The sequence below is a fragment of the Ursus maritimus genome, unplaced genomic scaffold, assembly GCF_017311325.1.
Source record: "Ursus maritimus isolate PB19 unplaced genomic scaffold, ASM1731132v1 scaffold_27, whole genome shotgun sequence".
Classification (NCBI taxonomy): Eukaryota; Metazoa; Chordata; class Mammalia; order Carnivora; family Ursidae; genus Ursus; species Ursus maritimus.
The window spans coordinates 27,076,632-27,093,793 of NW_024425230.1; the positions used below are offsets into that span (position 1 = coordinate 27,076,632).

At 42.4% G+C, this 17,162-nt stretch overlaps 2 protein-coding genes across 2 annotated transcripts in view; one reads left to right on the forward strand and one right to left on the reverse strand.

Annotated features, from left to right (window-relative positions):
- Positions 1–24: 24 nt before the first annotated feature.
- TMEM266 (transmembrane protein 266) overlaps positions 25–17,162 on the forward strand; it is a 137,078-nt gene continuing 119,940 nt past the window's right edge. Inside the window, exon 1 of the mRNA XM_040642938.1 lies at positions 25–100. The gene's annotated coding sequence lies outside the window, so the exon portion shown is untranslated. The remainder of the gene's footprint in view (positions 101–17,162) is intronic.
- On the reverse strand, positions 11,005–13,091 carry LOC103682478 (60S ribosomal protein L21-like). The gene is made up of 2 exons (XM_040642618.1): positions 12,628–13,091; positions 11,005–12,459 (listed from the first exon to the last, which is right to left on the reverse strand). The coding sequence occupies exons 1-2, from the start codon at positions 12,721–12,723 to the stop codon at positions 12,025–12,027; spliced, it is 531 nt and encodes a 176-aa protein (XP_040498552.1). The 5' UTR covers positions 12,724–13,091; the 3' UTR covers positions 11,005–12,024.

Consider the following 17,162-nt stretch of genomic DNA (forward strand, 5'->3'; position numbering starts at 1 on the left):
GGGGGGGGGGGGGGGGGGGGGGCGGACAGGGGAGCCCCGGTAGCGCGAGCTGCGGCCGGCGCCGCTGCAGAGCCGAGAGGATCCCGAGCCCAGGCAGCAGGTATGTGTCCTCGAAGCCGGCCGTGGCCAGGGCTTCCCCGCCTTGATGCCCGGGTCCTGTGGCCAGGGCGGGGGTGGGGGCGGGTCAAGGTTTGCAGGGTTCGTGTCCGGGAGGGCTGGGATCTTACCACTGACCTTCATCGCCCCTCGCCAGGGGAGCAAGACGAGGGTGCGTGGGGCAATCCAGGGCTTCAGCTCCAGCGTGGGGATCTGCTTCTTGTCACATGCTTCTTATTTATTTTTGCAAACTGCTCTGGTTCGGGTCCAGCTGCAGAAGCTTTACCTCCCATTCTTTGCCTCCGTGTGCCATCTTGCATTTATTAATAAAACATGCAAGCCGGGGTGGGGGGGTGGATTGCTGCTGGGGGGAATCCCATTGCAGTATGGGTTGAGTGGCGCCTATTTTCGGTTTTCAGGCGTGGTACTGAGGTGGAAATCCCACACCCTGAGCATTTGTGGCTTGGTTGGTCGTGACCACTTCCTAGTGGGCTTCCCCCATTTGTCTGGAGGCGCTACAGCGGCAGGATGTGCTGTCAGGAAAGGATGGTGGGCTTTCACCGTCAGGCCAGAACCCCCTTCAGGGGACACAGGTGCACATAGTTCTCCCTGCTTGCTAACTTGCCAAGGAGGCTTAAGGCCAGAAAATTGTTTCCCGTGATTGCCGAGAGGAGGCCTTGAACAGGATCCTCGAGACTTGCATACTCAAACTCATTAAGGTTTTGCATCTGAAGATGACTAAAGCATGCCACCTGTTGGAAGTCAGGCCCCATGAAATCTTCCATAATCTAGCCCACCAATTCCTGGTTCAGTCACTAATACTTAGCGATAGGCCCATACTGGTTCTTCCTGTCTTCTTTAATATTGCTTGTCATTTGTTCTTTTAAAATTTAATCTATGATTTGATGCTCCGTATGTTATAAATTACATGATTTGTATATATCCCATACACTTATAACATCATATCCTAAAGACTGAATTTCTTTTCAGTGTCTAGGTTACCAATTTCCTAGCTTTTCCCCTTGCTTCAAGCGGCAGTCCAAAAAGTGGGATATATGTAACTGATTACCTTTCTCTGCCCCTCCCCCCATTCTGTGGTAAAAAGAATAGAACAAACTGGAAGCATAAAGTGAATATGGGTATCACAAGACATTGGGATATGGCAGCAGAACTAATTGCTTGTAATCTATAGTCAGTGTGCCACATCTAATCAAGAGGACACATTCTTAAATACTCATATGTGCCAAGTACGGAGCTAAAGGGTGTTTGTGCATGATCTCATTTAATCTTCACAACAAACTTGTTATCTCCATGTTGAAGATGAAGAAGGTAAGACTAAGAAAGGTTAGCTAACTTGCCCAAGGTCACACAGTCAAGAATCAGAATAAAGATGCAAACTCAAGTGCCTCTGATTGCTGGGGTGGAGGGGCATTGGGAAGGACCTTTAACCCTGGTGCTGCTACTGCATCTGTATTTTAATTAAGATCAAGTTTATGCAAGAGCATACATGCTTGGATCTGATTTTCCACTTCATAGATTCCGCGTCAATCTTTGTGGATTTCCATTAAGAGAAACGGTTGTTTCAGAATGGGTCTGTGTGGAATTTTTTGAGGTGGCACCGAGCCTATAAAAAATGGTATCCTAGACATGCTTTCCTTTAACTCTCTCAAATAAGCAGTTAAGTTCAAAAAAGTTGTTTCCCTTCAGATTTAAATCTATAAATTGTATGTGCATCAGATAGAATGAATCACTCATGTTTTTCATTATCGCATCCCACTCCAGTCTTCTTGCCACCCTGCATACTGGCTTCTGGTCTCAGTGCCAGTCATAAGAACAACATTGTCTATCACACTCGTATGTGAGTGCCTTAATGGGCTGAAGGAATCCAGACCAGTCATGGACCATAATCCAGTCTCTCTACGATAGTAGCAATTATTCACTTGAAGATCTTAGAATCTGTGCATTCAGCTATGGATGTATACTTAATCTTTTTTTGCAAGCGCATTATTATAATGCAAATACTGGATTTTGCTGCACATTCCAGTAGTTCTCATAGACTTAGAAATTGCTATAGTTGCATCAATGGAAAATCCACTCAATGGGGCTACAAACTTTTATATTCAGGTCACATATTTAAGATGGTAGTGAGAAAGGTATATGTAAATATAAGGGATTATTTGAAAATTATATCCCCTGGAAATTACAGCTTTTAATTATAAATTGATGGCCAATATTAGGTAGGAATATAAGACTCTCTTATAAATTCTGTTAGCTCTATTTTCTTCCTTGGGCAATGCAACTGGTTTTAGAAATGATCTTACTTTTGTCATTATACTTTGTTGTGTTGACAGTAAAGCAATTTGGATAACCATTTTGCCTCATGGAAAACACTGGGTTTTAGAAGAGCATATTTCCTGGTGTTTATGGAAATGCTGAGATGGAGTCTTCTGCCCTGAGGATTTCCAGTCTATGATCAGATAAACTCACGATGAGTCCTGATGTTACTGGGGAAACAGCAGAAAGTTAAGGGGGGTGTTGGGTGATTTCTGGAGAGGAAATGGGTTTTCCTATGTAGACCATCACTATTTTCTTTAGTCAGAAATCTCATAATTAAAAAGCATACAAGAAGTAGACGTCTACTCGATTCCATTCAAGCAGGATTTTATTTAATCAGAGCTGAGCATCCTTTTAGGTGCAGTGGTCAATCTGAAGAATGTAAAAATGTTTCTGGACTACATTTTTTTTTCTTGAATCATATGCCTAAACTGGGAAAAACCATATGGTCAACTATGGATGCTTAAGTATTATTTTTTCCCCCTCACCAAGTGTCTTTCTGGGTTTTTTTGGAGGTGAGGAAAACAACTAAAATTTTTCCAACCTATAGGTAGCATGCATTGCAGTGACTGTTGTAGTGTACATTTTAACGCATCGTTGAGTAAGACATGGAAACTGGCTTATTTGTCTCTCTTTGACTGACCTTGTAATCTTCTTAGCTGTGAAATGTGTTTTTTGTTTTAGTATTCTTTGCTTGGTGTTTTTTAAAATGAGATTTTTTTTTTCAGTGTCAACAATCTTGAATCATAAAAGAAGTTCACAGTCAGCCTACTTTAAGATACTTTATTTTCATCAGTCTCTCTCTCTCCTTAGTGGCAGCCATTGCAAGAGTTTTAATTTTATTAAGAAAATGGTTCACAATCCATGAGTTAATCCATCCCCTTTCCAAACTATACCAGAGTTCACAGTTGCTGGCCAGGCACACGCCCCTAGGACCTTCATCGGTGAACCCTGTAGCTCCCTTTGGCCTTATCTGCACCCAATTTCCCCACATAGAAGGTGTGAGGGTTCCTAAAGTTAGGTCCCACGAGGCAGGCATTGCTTGGGTAAGCGAGGTGGAATAGTGGCTACTCAGTATGATCTAGGAGAGGGTCAGGGAATCACTTCTCCCGAATCAACACTAGCCTATGCTGTGATTTCTCCTTGTAAATATAGTGTGTACTCATTGTAAAATGCTTAAGCATTACATAAATGTAGAAGGTAAAAGGTCAATGGCTAGAATCTTTAGTAATCTTACCCCTCAGCAATAGTCAGTAAATAGTTTGGTGTGAATTCTAGATTTTAAAATGTGGATTCTGAAATGTTCCTGTTTGCCAGCAATACTACCCATAGATGAATATGGTTTGCAGGGTTTTTTTTTTTTTTTTTCCTTCCACAGGGTAATGTATCTTGCACTCTTAGTGGCCCATGAATGGCATACTTCTAGATACGTTTTATTCAGCCACTGTGGGAGCTAGATGAGAGGAGCCCTGTAACTGGGGGAAGAGGCAAGGGACTAATGTGTGGTGGGTAGGAACTGGGCACAATCCATGTCCTGTGATAGGTATTTTTACATTCTGTATCTCTTTTAACCCTTTGCAATTATCCTTCGTGGTTAACTGTGTATAGATGAGGAGAGGCAGAGTCCAAGGTCCACGAGATTTAAGGAGCCAAGCTGAGATTCAAGCCCTGATCAATGGCTCGGACTTGGGCTTTTTCCTTCTGATTGCAGAATGAAGAGCGCTCTGCCTCTGACCATCCACACTGAGCTCCTTGCTGCTCCCCCTGCCTCAGAGCCTTAACACTAGTGGTTCTCTCTCCCGGAATGCCCTTCCCACAGATACCTGCTTTGTTTGCTCCCTCACCTTTTGGCTTGGCTCAAAGTCTGACTACTCCTTTAAAACTAAGCCCTCTCCCAAAATCATTCTTAGCCCTCCTCCCTGCTTTGGTTTCATTCGGTAGTCCCTCTCCTAGTTTACCATATAAATTGGTTGTTTTGTTTATTGTCCGTCTCCCCCAGGTAATGAATGCTCCAGAGCACAGGGATTTTGTCTATTTTGTTCACTCCCAGCCCTGATGTTGTGGAAAAGAACTGACAAGTCACTGTGGCATCCTTGAATCCTTCCAGCCTCCTACTCTCCTTGTTTTTGTTAGCACTTACACTTCCCGGGAGTGAGCAGTGAAACTCTAAAATGCAAAGACTCTATGTGTGTGTTTGGGGGAATAGCAAGGGAAGTAGAGAAAAATCAGGAGGGATCTTGTCCTAAATGGTTGTCAGGGAGAGAAACCTCCCAGGTAGACAAAGGGAAATGGAAAGAAAGTCACCTGAGGGCCAGGGTGTGTGACAAGGCAGCAAAAAGTACATGGGGAGATGGCCAGGGATGAAGAGGAGACCTGTTCGGGTTCCCCTCTATTTGGCATACATGTTTTTTGAAGACTTCCAAAGAAGGCACCAGATTCCACCAACTTTCCTAGTGGCCTAAGTTACTAGAAAGGAAAAAGAATCCATGGACATTCACACAGGTAGACTAATCACTGCACCACCAGCATCAAACTGTTGCATTTTTTAAAGATTAAATACCTGTTGGTATCTTTCCTGTTTAAGCCAGAGTGTGAGAGTTCATTGCCCACTTAGCTCGAGTGTCTGAGTTTCGACAGGAAGCATGTACCAACAGCATCACAGACAGATTCTTTCAGCCCAAGCTGTCCCGACTCTGGTCATACATCTTTTGTTTGCAGTAGTTCTTGGGCCCAAGCAAAATGGGGGGGTTGGGGGGAATAATTCAGACTTAGAACACTTTAGAATTGAGTATACTGGGATACTGGAGGGAGTTCACGGTTATGGGATAAGGTCAGTGAAAGTGCTCCTCAGCCATGGGGAGCCCTCCTCCCCTCCTCCCCCTCCTCCTCTCCTCCTCCTCTCCTCCTCCTCCCAGCTTTAATTACTGCCCTACGTAGTCTGAATTACCCGCCAGGAGAGAATTCCCCTTCAAAAAAAATGTAGCCTCCCTAAAACTGCTTTTGATTTGTCATAAAAAGTACCCAGTAGCTAGAACAGGGGCTGATAACTCAGGTTCCCACAGCTCATTAAAACAAAGAATTTTAATAAGTAGTCTGCCCTTTGCAGCCCAGGTGTTTGGAAGTCGGGGTTGGAATCAGGCAGCTGTTCTCTGGATTTCCGTCTAAAACCGTAATACACACATTGCTTTCGGCTGCTCTCTCTTGGCTCAAAACAGGTCTGAGGTAAGTTCTTTGATCTGTGAATCTCTCATGATCTCCTACCTTAGTTACCAAACTGCCATCAGGCCGGGCCAGGCAGTGTATATATAAGGTCAAGAGGTCAAGTAACCTTTCTCTATAACAATTTCCCTTCAAACAGTTAAATCTTTGTGTTGTACCTCAATTTGATGCAGTGTTTTTAATAAACAATTTCTGTGACACTTGCTAATTCTCCTTTAACCAAGCCTACTGAAATTTGTTAGTCTTGCCCTTCAAAACAGAAGAACAGGGTGAATATATCTTAGTCCCTCAAATAAAGAAAGTGTTCCACTGTTTCAAAAGAAAAGGTTGGGAATTTCTCTCCCATCTCTCCCTGTCCTTTCATTGTCAGTTTCTTTCCTGGGGCTCTCTCTGCTGTCACTTCTCCCATGATACCCTACAAGGAACCCCTGTCCCTATCCCTCTAATGAAATGGAACTCTTAAAGGTCACCCATGATTGCCTAATCACAGATCCGATGGCTGTTTCTCAGATTTCGTTCCTGATGGCTCAGCAACATCTGACCCTATCGACTTCTACTTGAAATGCTCTGTTGGCAGCACCCTCCCAAACGTGTCTGGTCTTTTCCTCTCTCATTATTCCTTTCCTATCGAGAGGCAGCCTGGAGAAGTGGTTAAGACTGTGGGTTCTGTGGGCTCTATGGGTTTGAACCCTGGCTCTAATACTTGCTAACTGTGTGACTTGAGTGAGTTATTTAACCCCCCTGAGCCTCAGTTTCTTCATCCGTAAAATGGGAAGAAGAGTACCTAGGCCACAGGGCTGTCAGGAAGAAATTAAATGAATGTGCCTAGTAAAGAGTAAGTGCTTAGTAAATGCCATCTTTAATCATTTTAACTTGCTGTTTGGATACCTTCAGAGGCTCCCTTGTATCTGCAGAATAAAACCATAACTTTAGCTCTTAACTAGCTTACTTACTGCCCCCAGCCTTTTCTAGTGTGTGCCCACTTCCAAGCCCTTATCCATGCAGTCCCCACTTGAGGACCACCTTCACCCCTTCCTGCTCTGCCCCTCCTTCCCTGGCCAGAGGAGGGAGAGCACTGAGGGCTGTGCCCGCCTCAAGGCCCTGAGCACAGGCTGTGTGTAATGGAAGCCATCCTCCCTTGGGCACTGAGCCTATCTCTCTCAGACAAATTATAAATTACTTACGGACACCAGCTGTGATTTATACTTTCAAAAAATATCCTTCTCAGCATTTAGTGCTATATACATACTAGGAATTTAACTCCTATCTTCTAACTGCCAAAACATGATAGTTTTTCTTGGTCCTTCCAGAATCGTTTTTCCTCCTAAACTGAAACTTGTATTGATCAGTCCTAAAGCCTGTGTAAGCTTTATATGGGAAAATTGAGTCAACACAACAGGGAGAGTTAACCACCTCAGAACAGTTTTGGAATGAGGAAGGATATATAGAAATCACTAAAATAATGGGAGCACAGGGAGTAACTTAATTCTTTTTAAAAGGAGTTTGAAATTCTCCCAACCTGGGAAGCTGTTAGGACTTTATACAGTGTTTGGGACTTTTTTCTGTCCTGATGCCATCCCTCCCAAGCAAAATGAGTGCCAATTGCACAACCACCCTCCACCCCAGCTGTGATAATCAAAAATGTCTCCAAACATTGCTGAATGTCCTCTAGGGTACACGAAATCATCCCCATTTGAGAACCACTGCTCTATAGGATCAATCCAGAAAACTCAGTATATTCCCAGTTCAGAGAATATCAGAATTTGGACAGTTTGGATCAAATGAAGATGAAAATTATAATAGGAAAGATAAATTTGGGTTTGAAATTACTAACACAGAAAATTTAGCATCTACAGATCTTTGGTACGTAACGCCATTGTAAGTTGAAAATGTTAAGTGGAAAATGCATTTAATGTAGCCTACCACCAGACATCATAGCTTACCATAGTGCACCTTAAACATGCTTAAAACACTTACATTAGCCTACAGTTGGGTTAGATCATCTAATGCAAAGCCTATTTTATAATGAAGTGTTGAATATCTCATGTAATTTGCTGAATACTCTAGGTGAACAAAGTAAGGGTTGTAGGGGTACCAAATGGTTGTAACGTGTTGGTTATTTACCCTGGCGGTCTTGTGGCTGACCGGGAGCTGCCACTCGCTGCTGCTGCCCCGCAGCAAGAAATATCATCCTGCACATCACTAGCCTGGGAAAAGGTCCAAATTCAAAATTTGAAGTATGCTTTCTACTGAATGCATACTGCTTTTGCACTGTCATGAAATCAAAAGATCATAGGTAGGTTGAACCATTACAATTGGGGGATCCTCTGTATAAGCAGTTATGGATTGTATTATGAATATGGAGAAATAAACCAATACAGTAGTTACAGAAATTCAGACCATCTACTCCTAAAGTTCTCGCGTGTGAATACAACAACTCCAGTGCAATACTCCAATCATCCTTGGAATATTTTTGTTGGAATTGTATTTAAGTCCCCAAAATACTTTTCTGCTTTTGACAATAAGTCTATTAAACCAAAAAATAATGACTGGAGAACTCTGAGTTGATTACCATTGGAGGGAATTATATTTGACCTGAGGTAAGCTGGCTCTCCCTACCAGAGGCTGCTTCTGACCCCAAAGCTGCTCTAAGACAGCACGTTCAGGTGCTTCAGGGGTGAAGTAGGAATGACTAGGTACTTTGTGCTTTGGTGAAGGGCCCCAGTTGCTCAGTAATCTTCGTGGTTGTTAGAAAATTTAGCTGTACGTTCTAAGTGCAGTAGCACAGATTGCACGTCATACCCAAAGGCCGAAAGTAACAGTTAAATGTACCACTTTCTGAAAAAAGCATTAAGGCTCCAACCTTGTGAGAGACCTGCTTTGGCCAAAGATCACCTTTGGCTTGTAATCGCCTTTGAAAAGGGAAAGCATACAGACCTTCAAGGTGATCACTGATCAATGGTCTAGAAATAGGCCTTGCGCAGTTTCTTGAATCTGGGAGGCAAGGTAGAATTACTCATTCCACAGACAACTGTGAACATCTTCTGTGTTCCAGACTTGTGCTAAGGAACTCCAGAAACCATGATGGACTGAACTGTGTCCCTCCTAAAATGCATATGTTGAATCCCTAACCCCCAACATGACTGGAGATAGGGTTTTCAGAAGGTACTTAAGGTTAAATGAGGTCATAAGGAGGGAATCCTAATCTAATAGTACAATGGCCTTCTAACAAGGGAAAGCGAGGGGTGCCTGGCTGGCTCAGTCAGAAGAGCATGCAACTCAATCTCAGGGTCATGAGTTCAAGCCCCATGTTGGGTGCAGAGATTACTAAAAAAATAACAAATTTTTTAAAACGAGGAAGAAGAAGAGAAAGAAAAATTTCTCTTTCATTCTCTTCACCCTTTGAGGACACAGTAAGAAGGTGGCCATCTACAACCCATGACCAGAATCTCACCATGCTGGTACCTCACCGTGGATTGCTAGCCTCCGGAACTGTGAGAAAAAAAATTCTGTTGTTTAAGCCATTTAGTATATGTATTTGTTTTCATAGCCCCAGCTAACACATTCTGCATCCTCATTGTATAGACGAAGAAACTGGACCCAGAGAAGCAAATGACTTGTCCAAGGTCAAGTTACTAGTTAGTGGCAGAACTAGAACATAGAACCTAGTTTTCCTGACTAGTCCATTGTACATTCCCCTTTCTGTACCACCTCAGGTCATATGGGCTCCTGTTCATTATCTCTAGAACCTGTGGCTCACCTCTTCTGTAAGTATCAGGGTCCTTATATCTGCTCCGTTTATCTCAGGATGGCTGTGAGGATTGGGTAGATGGGACAAAAAAGACAATTTAAGTGTCTAAACAGAATATTTTACAGATGTAAGTATCACACTCAACTCAGATTTTTCCCGATTATCAGGAATCTATCTGCCTTCGAAAATTGTTCTTTTTTTTTTTTTTTAAACACCTGAAACTTAGTCTTAATTGCTGAAATGAGGTAGTTCTTGAAAGTGTAACCAGAAAGCTCTGCAGTCTATGGACAAAAACTATAAAGTCGTTTCTGGTTGTAACTACATTGAGACTGGAGCATCAGATTAAGGCATAAGAATTTCTAGAGTCTAGCCCATACACTATTCCATGCACTAGAAGTGTAACTCTGGACAAGTCACTTCACCCTTCTGAGTCCTGGCATCCTTTCCTATCAAATAATGGGATTAGGCTTTGTGGTTTAGGGATTCCAGAATAATTACTCTGAACTGTGCAGTGCCTTAAAACAGCAGGACAAAATAATTCACACAGTGATCTCACTTTACAAATTATACTTCAGTTATAGTTGTTGGAAGAGTCAAGCATAGATGAATGGCATTTGGCAGGAGTACATCCGAAACCCTTAATTATACACTGTAGGCAGCTCTGTAGCTTGGTCTATGTCAAAAGACACCACATTATCAAATGACACAGTGTAGAGATGTTCGGAGTTTTTACAACAGCTTGTTCATCCATAGCATGATTGGCCTGTGTCAGGTAGCATCCACAGTCTGCACTTGAAAATCTGAGCGCTCCTATATTTAGATTAAAGACCTCCTGTCCAGTTCCTTTGGAAATGAGTCCATTAAAATTGATGACACTCAGTGGGGTGTTTCGGGTTCATAGCTAGTGACACATACGGTTTATTTCCAGATTTTTATGTAGTTAAATGCTATACTAGGTATAATGGTTTTCTTCCCCCTTCATCTATTTTGCCTAGCCCCCACCCCGCACACCTCTGGCAACCACCAGTTTGTTCTCTATATGAGTCTATTCCTGTGTTTGTGTAAGTTATATAAGTTTCAGGTGTAAGTTTTATACACAGCTTTTGATGTATTTCCATTGTAGAAGTAATACATAAAAATCACACGTAAGTAATACATAAATTGGAAACACTTTTAGCAATAAGGAAAAAATCATCTATAATCCTACTATAGTTATTATTTACCTTTTGTGCCTATCCTTTGAGGCATATTATGCATGATTTTTTAAAATTTTAATTATGGTTACATACACATAACGAAATTTACCATTTTAGCCATCCTTAAGTGCAGAGTTAAGTGACCTCAAATACATTCACATTGTTACGCTATCATCAATACCACCCATCTCTGGAACTCTTGTCATCTCACAAAACTAAAACTTTGTATCCATTAAATACAAAACTTCTACTCCATTACACCTCCACCCACAGAATTTATATTATTGATGTCACAATTTCCTCTTTATACCTGTTATATTTTATATTTTAAAATATTATACAGGCATTTTAATAACTTGCTGAGGACAGCAAGGAGGCCTGTATAAGGAGAGTGCTGTGATAAGGGGATAGGAAATAAAACTGGAAAGGGAGTTTGCAGGGCCTTGTATTCCATGGTGAGAATTTGGATTTTATTTAAAATTTGTTGAGACATCTTTGGATAATTGAAGGCAGAGGAGCAGCATGATTTAATTTGTTTTAGAAGGTGTACTTGGTTGCTGTGTGGACGTAGACTGCAGGGGTAGGAGAGGAAACAGGAGAGCAGTGAGGAGGCTACTTTGGTAATCCAGGTGAGAGAGGACAGTGGCTTGGATCAAGACGGTGGCTTGGACCTCCTTCAGTGGAAGGGGGTCAAGTGGTTGGATTCCAGATATATTTTGAAGCGAGAGCCAGTAGGATTTGCCGATGGATTGGGTGTGGGATAGGAGAGAAAAAGAGGAGTCAAGGTGAACATCAGTGTTTTGGGCCTGAGCAACTGGAAGGAGGAAGTTGCCATTTTTTGAGGAAGAGATGAAGGAGGAGGAGATTTTAGGTGGGGGGAAATGAAGAATTGTGTTTCAGTTTTCATTTTTACAGTCTAGTAGATGTCTAACCGAAGATGTCAGGTAGGCAGTTGGATATGCAAATATGGATTTCAGGGGAAAGGATGGGGCTGGAGATAAAAATTCTGAAGACAGCATGTGTGGATGACATTTTAAGCCGTGAGATTGAGTGAGCTCACTTAGGCCCTGGCAGGGAGCATAGATGGATAAAAGGTCTGAGTAAAGAGCCCTGGGGCATGTCAACATTTAGAGGTCAAGAGGAGGAGGACAAGGACCTAGCAAGGAAAACTGAGAAAAAACATCTGGTGAGGAGAGAGAAAAACCAGATGGTATGGTCTCCTGAAAGTAGAGAGAAGAGAGTGATTCAAGGAAGAATGACTGATCAGTTGTGTCTGTCTAAGGTGGTTGAGCATTGCATTTAGCAATATGAAGATCCTGGCTTGTAGTTGAAATGTGACTCCAGGAACCAGGGTCTTCTTTCTTTTTTTCTTTTTTTTTTTTTTTTAAATCTTGAGGTCTGTTATTTGTTGTTTGTTTGTTTTTACACTTACCATGCCATGAATTCATAGAGAATGGGTTCCCACTGCTCAGGCTCCTTTCCATTGGTTCTCACAAAGTGTATTTCTCTGGTTGAAGCAGGCTGGCACTTCAGTTGAACCCAAGGACCTTTCTGTTTGGCTTCCTTCTTTTTCTTATTTTCCTTCACACACTTCAGGAAACTATCTTGGCTCTTAGAGCACTTAATATGCTCAATACATATATTAATTCTCTTGGCAAGAATCTTGCCCTTAACTTGTTTGTTTATAACAATCTCAACCGCATGCTGGGTAACATTGTAGACTCTTCCAGTTTTGCCATGGTAAGATTTGTGGTGTGTTCCTTTTTCTACACTGTCCATTTCCTTGATGTCCATAATATCACCTTTCTTGTAGATTTGCATGTATGTGGCCAAAGGAACAACTCCATGTTTTCTTTTTTTTTTTTTTAAGATTTTATTTATTTATTCGACAGAGATAGAGACAGCCAGTGAGAGAGGGAACACAAGCAGGGGGAGTGGGAGAGGAAGAAGCAGGCTCCCAGCGGAGGAGCCTGATGTGGGGCTCGATCCCATAATGCCAGGATCACGCCCTGAGCCGAAGGCAGACGCTTAACTGCTGTGCCACCCAGGCACCCCAACTCCGTGTTTTCTAAAAGGCCTAGAGAACATATAGCAGGTACCTCTCCTCTCTCTCTTTGTGTTGGTCATTTTGGTGCATTACTGGAAGACGGTAGTTCCCACCAGTCTTCTTGCTAGAAAATCACTTCTGTCGATTTCTGACTGTCTTACCAGTTACCAGTTATGTGAGACAGCATTCTCTTCTAGTTCACTGTTAAACATCTCATCCTCCAGGAGACAGTCACCTAATTTTCTAAGTCAGTTGACCCAAAACAAATATCCTCTCTTCTCTTGGGCCCTCCAAGAAAACCAGTGTTGTTTTGTTTTGTTTTGTTTTGTTTCTGGCTCAGCAGAGAGAACAGTCTTTGTTTGTTGTGGACTGTAATCTGCACTCTAACAATCAAGAGTTCCCTTTACATTCATCAACCAACAATTATTTTATAAAAGTCCAACAATATACTATATTAACGCATTGAGTCTTATTTGAGAAAGAAAATCCCACTCAGAAAGAGTTTACCAAGTCCCAGGGAGAAATGATTCTTCTGGGTAGGGCAGGAAGAACTCAAAGGAGGACAGGATCATGAGGTGTGAGGGTAAGAAAGTATCATGGGGGGTTCCCAGGAAGGTGGGTCATTAGCTGGGCCTGAAAGGGTGGAAAGGATTTGAACAGGTAGGGCAGAAGATAATCACATAAGATACTTGGTATCATAGTCAGAGATGATGCTGATTGTGATTACATTTATACTGACAGGTTGACCTGAACGGATGAATTCACTGTCAGAAATATTATTTCTTTGAATCATGGACACATGAAACCCTATCATGTTGACCTGTGCTTGAGAAGTCTTTGGTATAGAGGTTCTGGATTACCTTTTAGAGGGATGTTGGTAGTATTTAGTGGTAGTGAGATGCCTTAGAATTTAGAGATAAGATTGCTTTACCTTTTCAGTCCATTCGTGTATGAGACACTGAAGATAAATCAAGACAGATGGGTCCCAGTCTTCAAAATCCACAAATGGCGGTGTGGTAGGCCAAAAGGTATCCACCTCAAATCCTTGGAATTTAGGAGTATTGCCTTATTTGGAAAAAGGGCCTTTTCAGATGTGATTAAGTGAAGGATTTTGAAATGAGGAGATCATTCTGGATTATCAGTGGTTGGAAAAATACTATCACAGGTGTCCTCATAAGAGAGAGGCAGAGAGAGATTAGACACAGAGCAGAGGAGGACATGACAGTGTGACCACAAAGACAGAAGAGAGGGATGTGGATTCAAGCCAAGGAACACCTGAAGTGACCAGAAACTGGAAGAAGCAAGGAACAGATTCTCCCCCAGAGAGAAGGACAGCTCTACTGACACACTGATTTTGGACCTTTGGCCTCCAGGACTGTGAGAATGAATTTCTGTTCTCTTAAGCCACCAAGTTTGTGGTAATTTGTTATAACAGCCAGAGGAATTTCATACAGGTGGTATTAGTTATTAGGGGAATAAGCAAATTGTAAATGTGAATTTGGAAGAACCCAGTACATTAGTTAAGGTGACCTGGTTTGTGGACTTAGGGAGGCCAGTTCAGAACATAAGTATAATATAACAAGTTTAGACTTAATTATTTAACACCTAGGAAAGCTATGTGGGTAGATGTGGGGCAGTTGGCCCCAGAATATAAACAGAAGCCAGAGACCTAGAAACTTGTAGTGAATGCCACAGACTTTCAAGCCTGAATACATTGCTGTGGTTCAGGGAGGGCTACTGGGCTTCTCAACGCCTGGATGGAGTCCCCTCCTTTTTATTTACTGGGTAGTACTCTGCCTCCTTGCTTTGAATCCATGCAACTTACAGTCACTGATCAGCTTCCAGGTGTGCTGACTTAGCCCCTGGTCGTGAACCTGAGCATTTTGGATACTGCAAGAGCAGCTTTGTCTTTTTCTCGCACCTGTACAGATGAATACATTTGCAGCCTAATTTTTATTTCTTGTGAGTTTGATTAGCATGATTTAGCTAATCATGCTTAGGTGAACTCAACCTTGAGATTGACAAAACTGGAGGCCACATCCTGACAGTAAATTTGCCAAACTGAAGCCATACAATAAGACCTTTTGATGTGCAGCCTTTGGGTCTTCCAGATTCTATCTGCTGTTATCATTGAGCCCTCCATGCTACCTCAGGAGACATCACACTTCTCCCTCAATTCAAAATCTGGGAGACATTTTTTCTTGGTACTTATATATATGGGGGTACCCTAAGGGGCTGCTAGGAGCTGGAGAGCCCCTCAACATGTCCCTTTAGGAAGAACAACCTCAGCTCCTGTGTTAGTTTCCTAGGGCTGCTGTAAAAAAAGCACCACAAAGTACGTGGCTTAAAAGAACGGAAATTTATTTCTTCACAGTTCCAGAGGCCAGAAGATCTAGGTGTTGGCAGAGCCACACTCCCCCCGAAGTCTCCAGAGGAGAATCCCTCCTTGCCTCTTTTGGTGGCCCCAGGTGTTCCTTGGCTTGTGGCTGTCTCTGCCTTTATCTTCAGGTAGACTTCTCCTCTATGACTTCTCTTTTGTCTTTTATCAGGACACCTGTCTTTGGACTAAGGGCTTACCCTAATCTAGTATGACCTCATCTTAACTTATTACAAACTACTTCTAAATAAAGTTGTGTCCTGAGGTTCTGAGTAGACATGAACTTGGGGCGGGGGGGCAGACGCTGTTCAACCCACTACAGCTCCTGCAGTTGGAAAAGATGCCAAGGCTTGACTGAGTCTTTGGTTATGCTAAACAAATATGAGTCAACTACAGCAACAGACTAAGTAGGCCCCAATTTGTAAGTGCAAATTATAAGATATCATAAAGAAACTTGGTAATGACCAAGAGGCCACCCTATCTGGTGGCAGCAGTGATACACAATCATGTCTTCTATTAAGATCCCTAAGAGCACCATTCCAGACTGGGCTCTCCTGCCCTCCTCGAATTGAGATCACTCCGGCAGTACTGTTCTCTACAGGTGGGGCTGGTTCCCACACCACCTGCTATTCTGTGCTGGTGTGGCCACCTGTCTCCTGACAGGACCTTTACAGCTTTGTAGCTCTCCATGGGATAGGTTTCTCTTTTAGGGCTGCCCCACCCATAATCACTCTACTTACCACCCAAGTTATTCTTATGGTGGCATTTGTGTACTGAGCTCTGAAGATGACAGGAAGACACATCTCCATAGTATTCTTCTGCCATACCATTGACTATGGACAAGTCATTGTCCCATCTTTAGTTGGGTTAACCTGTGATGCACGCCAGTATTGGCTTCTTTCTGATCCTTCTCATCTCAATAAGAGGATAATGTGTTTTATGTCAGAATATTACATTCCAGGTTCCCAAACTTCCTTTTTATTCCTCATTCATTCGAGACCCTGGGAGTCACATTATGCAAATTAAACTCATTTTGTAGACAAAAACTGCCTCTACCACCTTGCCCTGTGCCTAGGCTCACTAAAGATGATGTTCCAGCCATATTGGATCAAAACATCTGAAACCAGTGAGAAGGGAAGAGTGACCAGGATCCCAAGTTGCTGTGGCTCCTTTTGGGAGAGTTAGATGGACTTGGATTCCAATTCTAGGTCAGCCACTCACTGACATTGTAGACCCAGGCAAGCTTCTTAACCTCTCAGAACATGAGTTCCATAAATATGTGACCTGGGCCTAAAACTCTATACTTTGCAGAGTTATTATGAAAATTTAGTGGGATGGGGAATGTAAGTGAACACTTCTAGCACTTCATCAGTTGTACGGTCACCATTCCATAAATCTGCTGACTGTGGTCATGGGCAGGATCCATGGCACAGCTGAGACAAAGGGGCTGACAACATCACATGGATTTAGGAACATGTCACCAGAGCCATGTGACTATAATAATGGCTCTCCCATCAGTGTTTTTTCTCTAGAGCTTTCTCCATTTCCCTGCCCTTTCTCTCACCTCAAGGGAAGAATTGTTCTTCTTTTTCAAAACTAATAATCTTTGTATTATTCTTTTTTTAATGTTTTTTTATTATGTTAGTCACCATACAGTACATCCCTGGTTTCTGATGTAAAGTTCGATGATTCATTAGTTGCGAATAACACCCAGTGTACCATGCAATACGTGCCCTCCTTACTACCCATCACCAGTCTATCCCATCGCCCCACCTGACTCCCCTCTGAAGCCCTCAGTTTCTTCTCAGAGTCCATAGTCTCTCATGCTTCATTCCCCCTTCTGATTACCCCTCTTTCTTTATCCCTTTCTTCCCCTACCAATCTTCCTACTTCTTATGTTCCATAGATGAGAGAAATCATATGATAATTGTCTTTCTCTGCTTGACTTATTTCACTTAGCACTATCTCCTCCAGTGCCGTCCATGTTGCAGCAAATGTTGAGAAATCGTTCTTTTTGATAGCTGAGTAATATTCCTTTGTATATATGGACCACAACTTCTTCTTTTTTTTTTTTTAATAATGATTTTTTATTATATTATGTTAGTCACCATACAGTACATCCCTGGTTTCTGATGTAAATTT

Excerpts from the sequence above, each read along its gene's own strand:
- LOC103682478 (XM_040642618.1), bottom strand. The coding sequence starts at position 12,723 with ATGACCAACACAAAGAGAGAGAGGAGAGGTACCTGCTATATGTTCTCT. Across the intron at positions 12,460-12,627 it reads TGCCTGGGTGGCACAGCAGT|AAAAAAAAAAGAAAACATGG; the intron begins TAAGCGTCTGCC and ends AAAATCTTAAAA.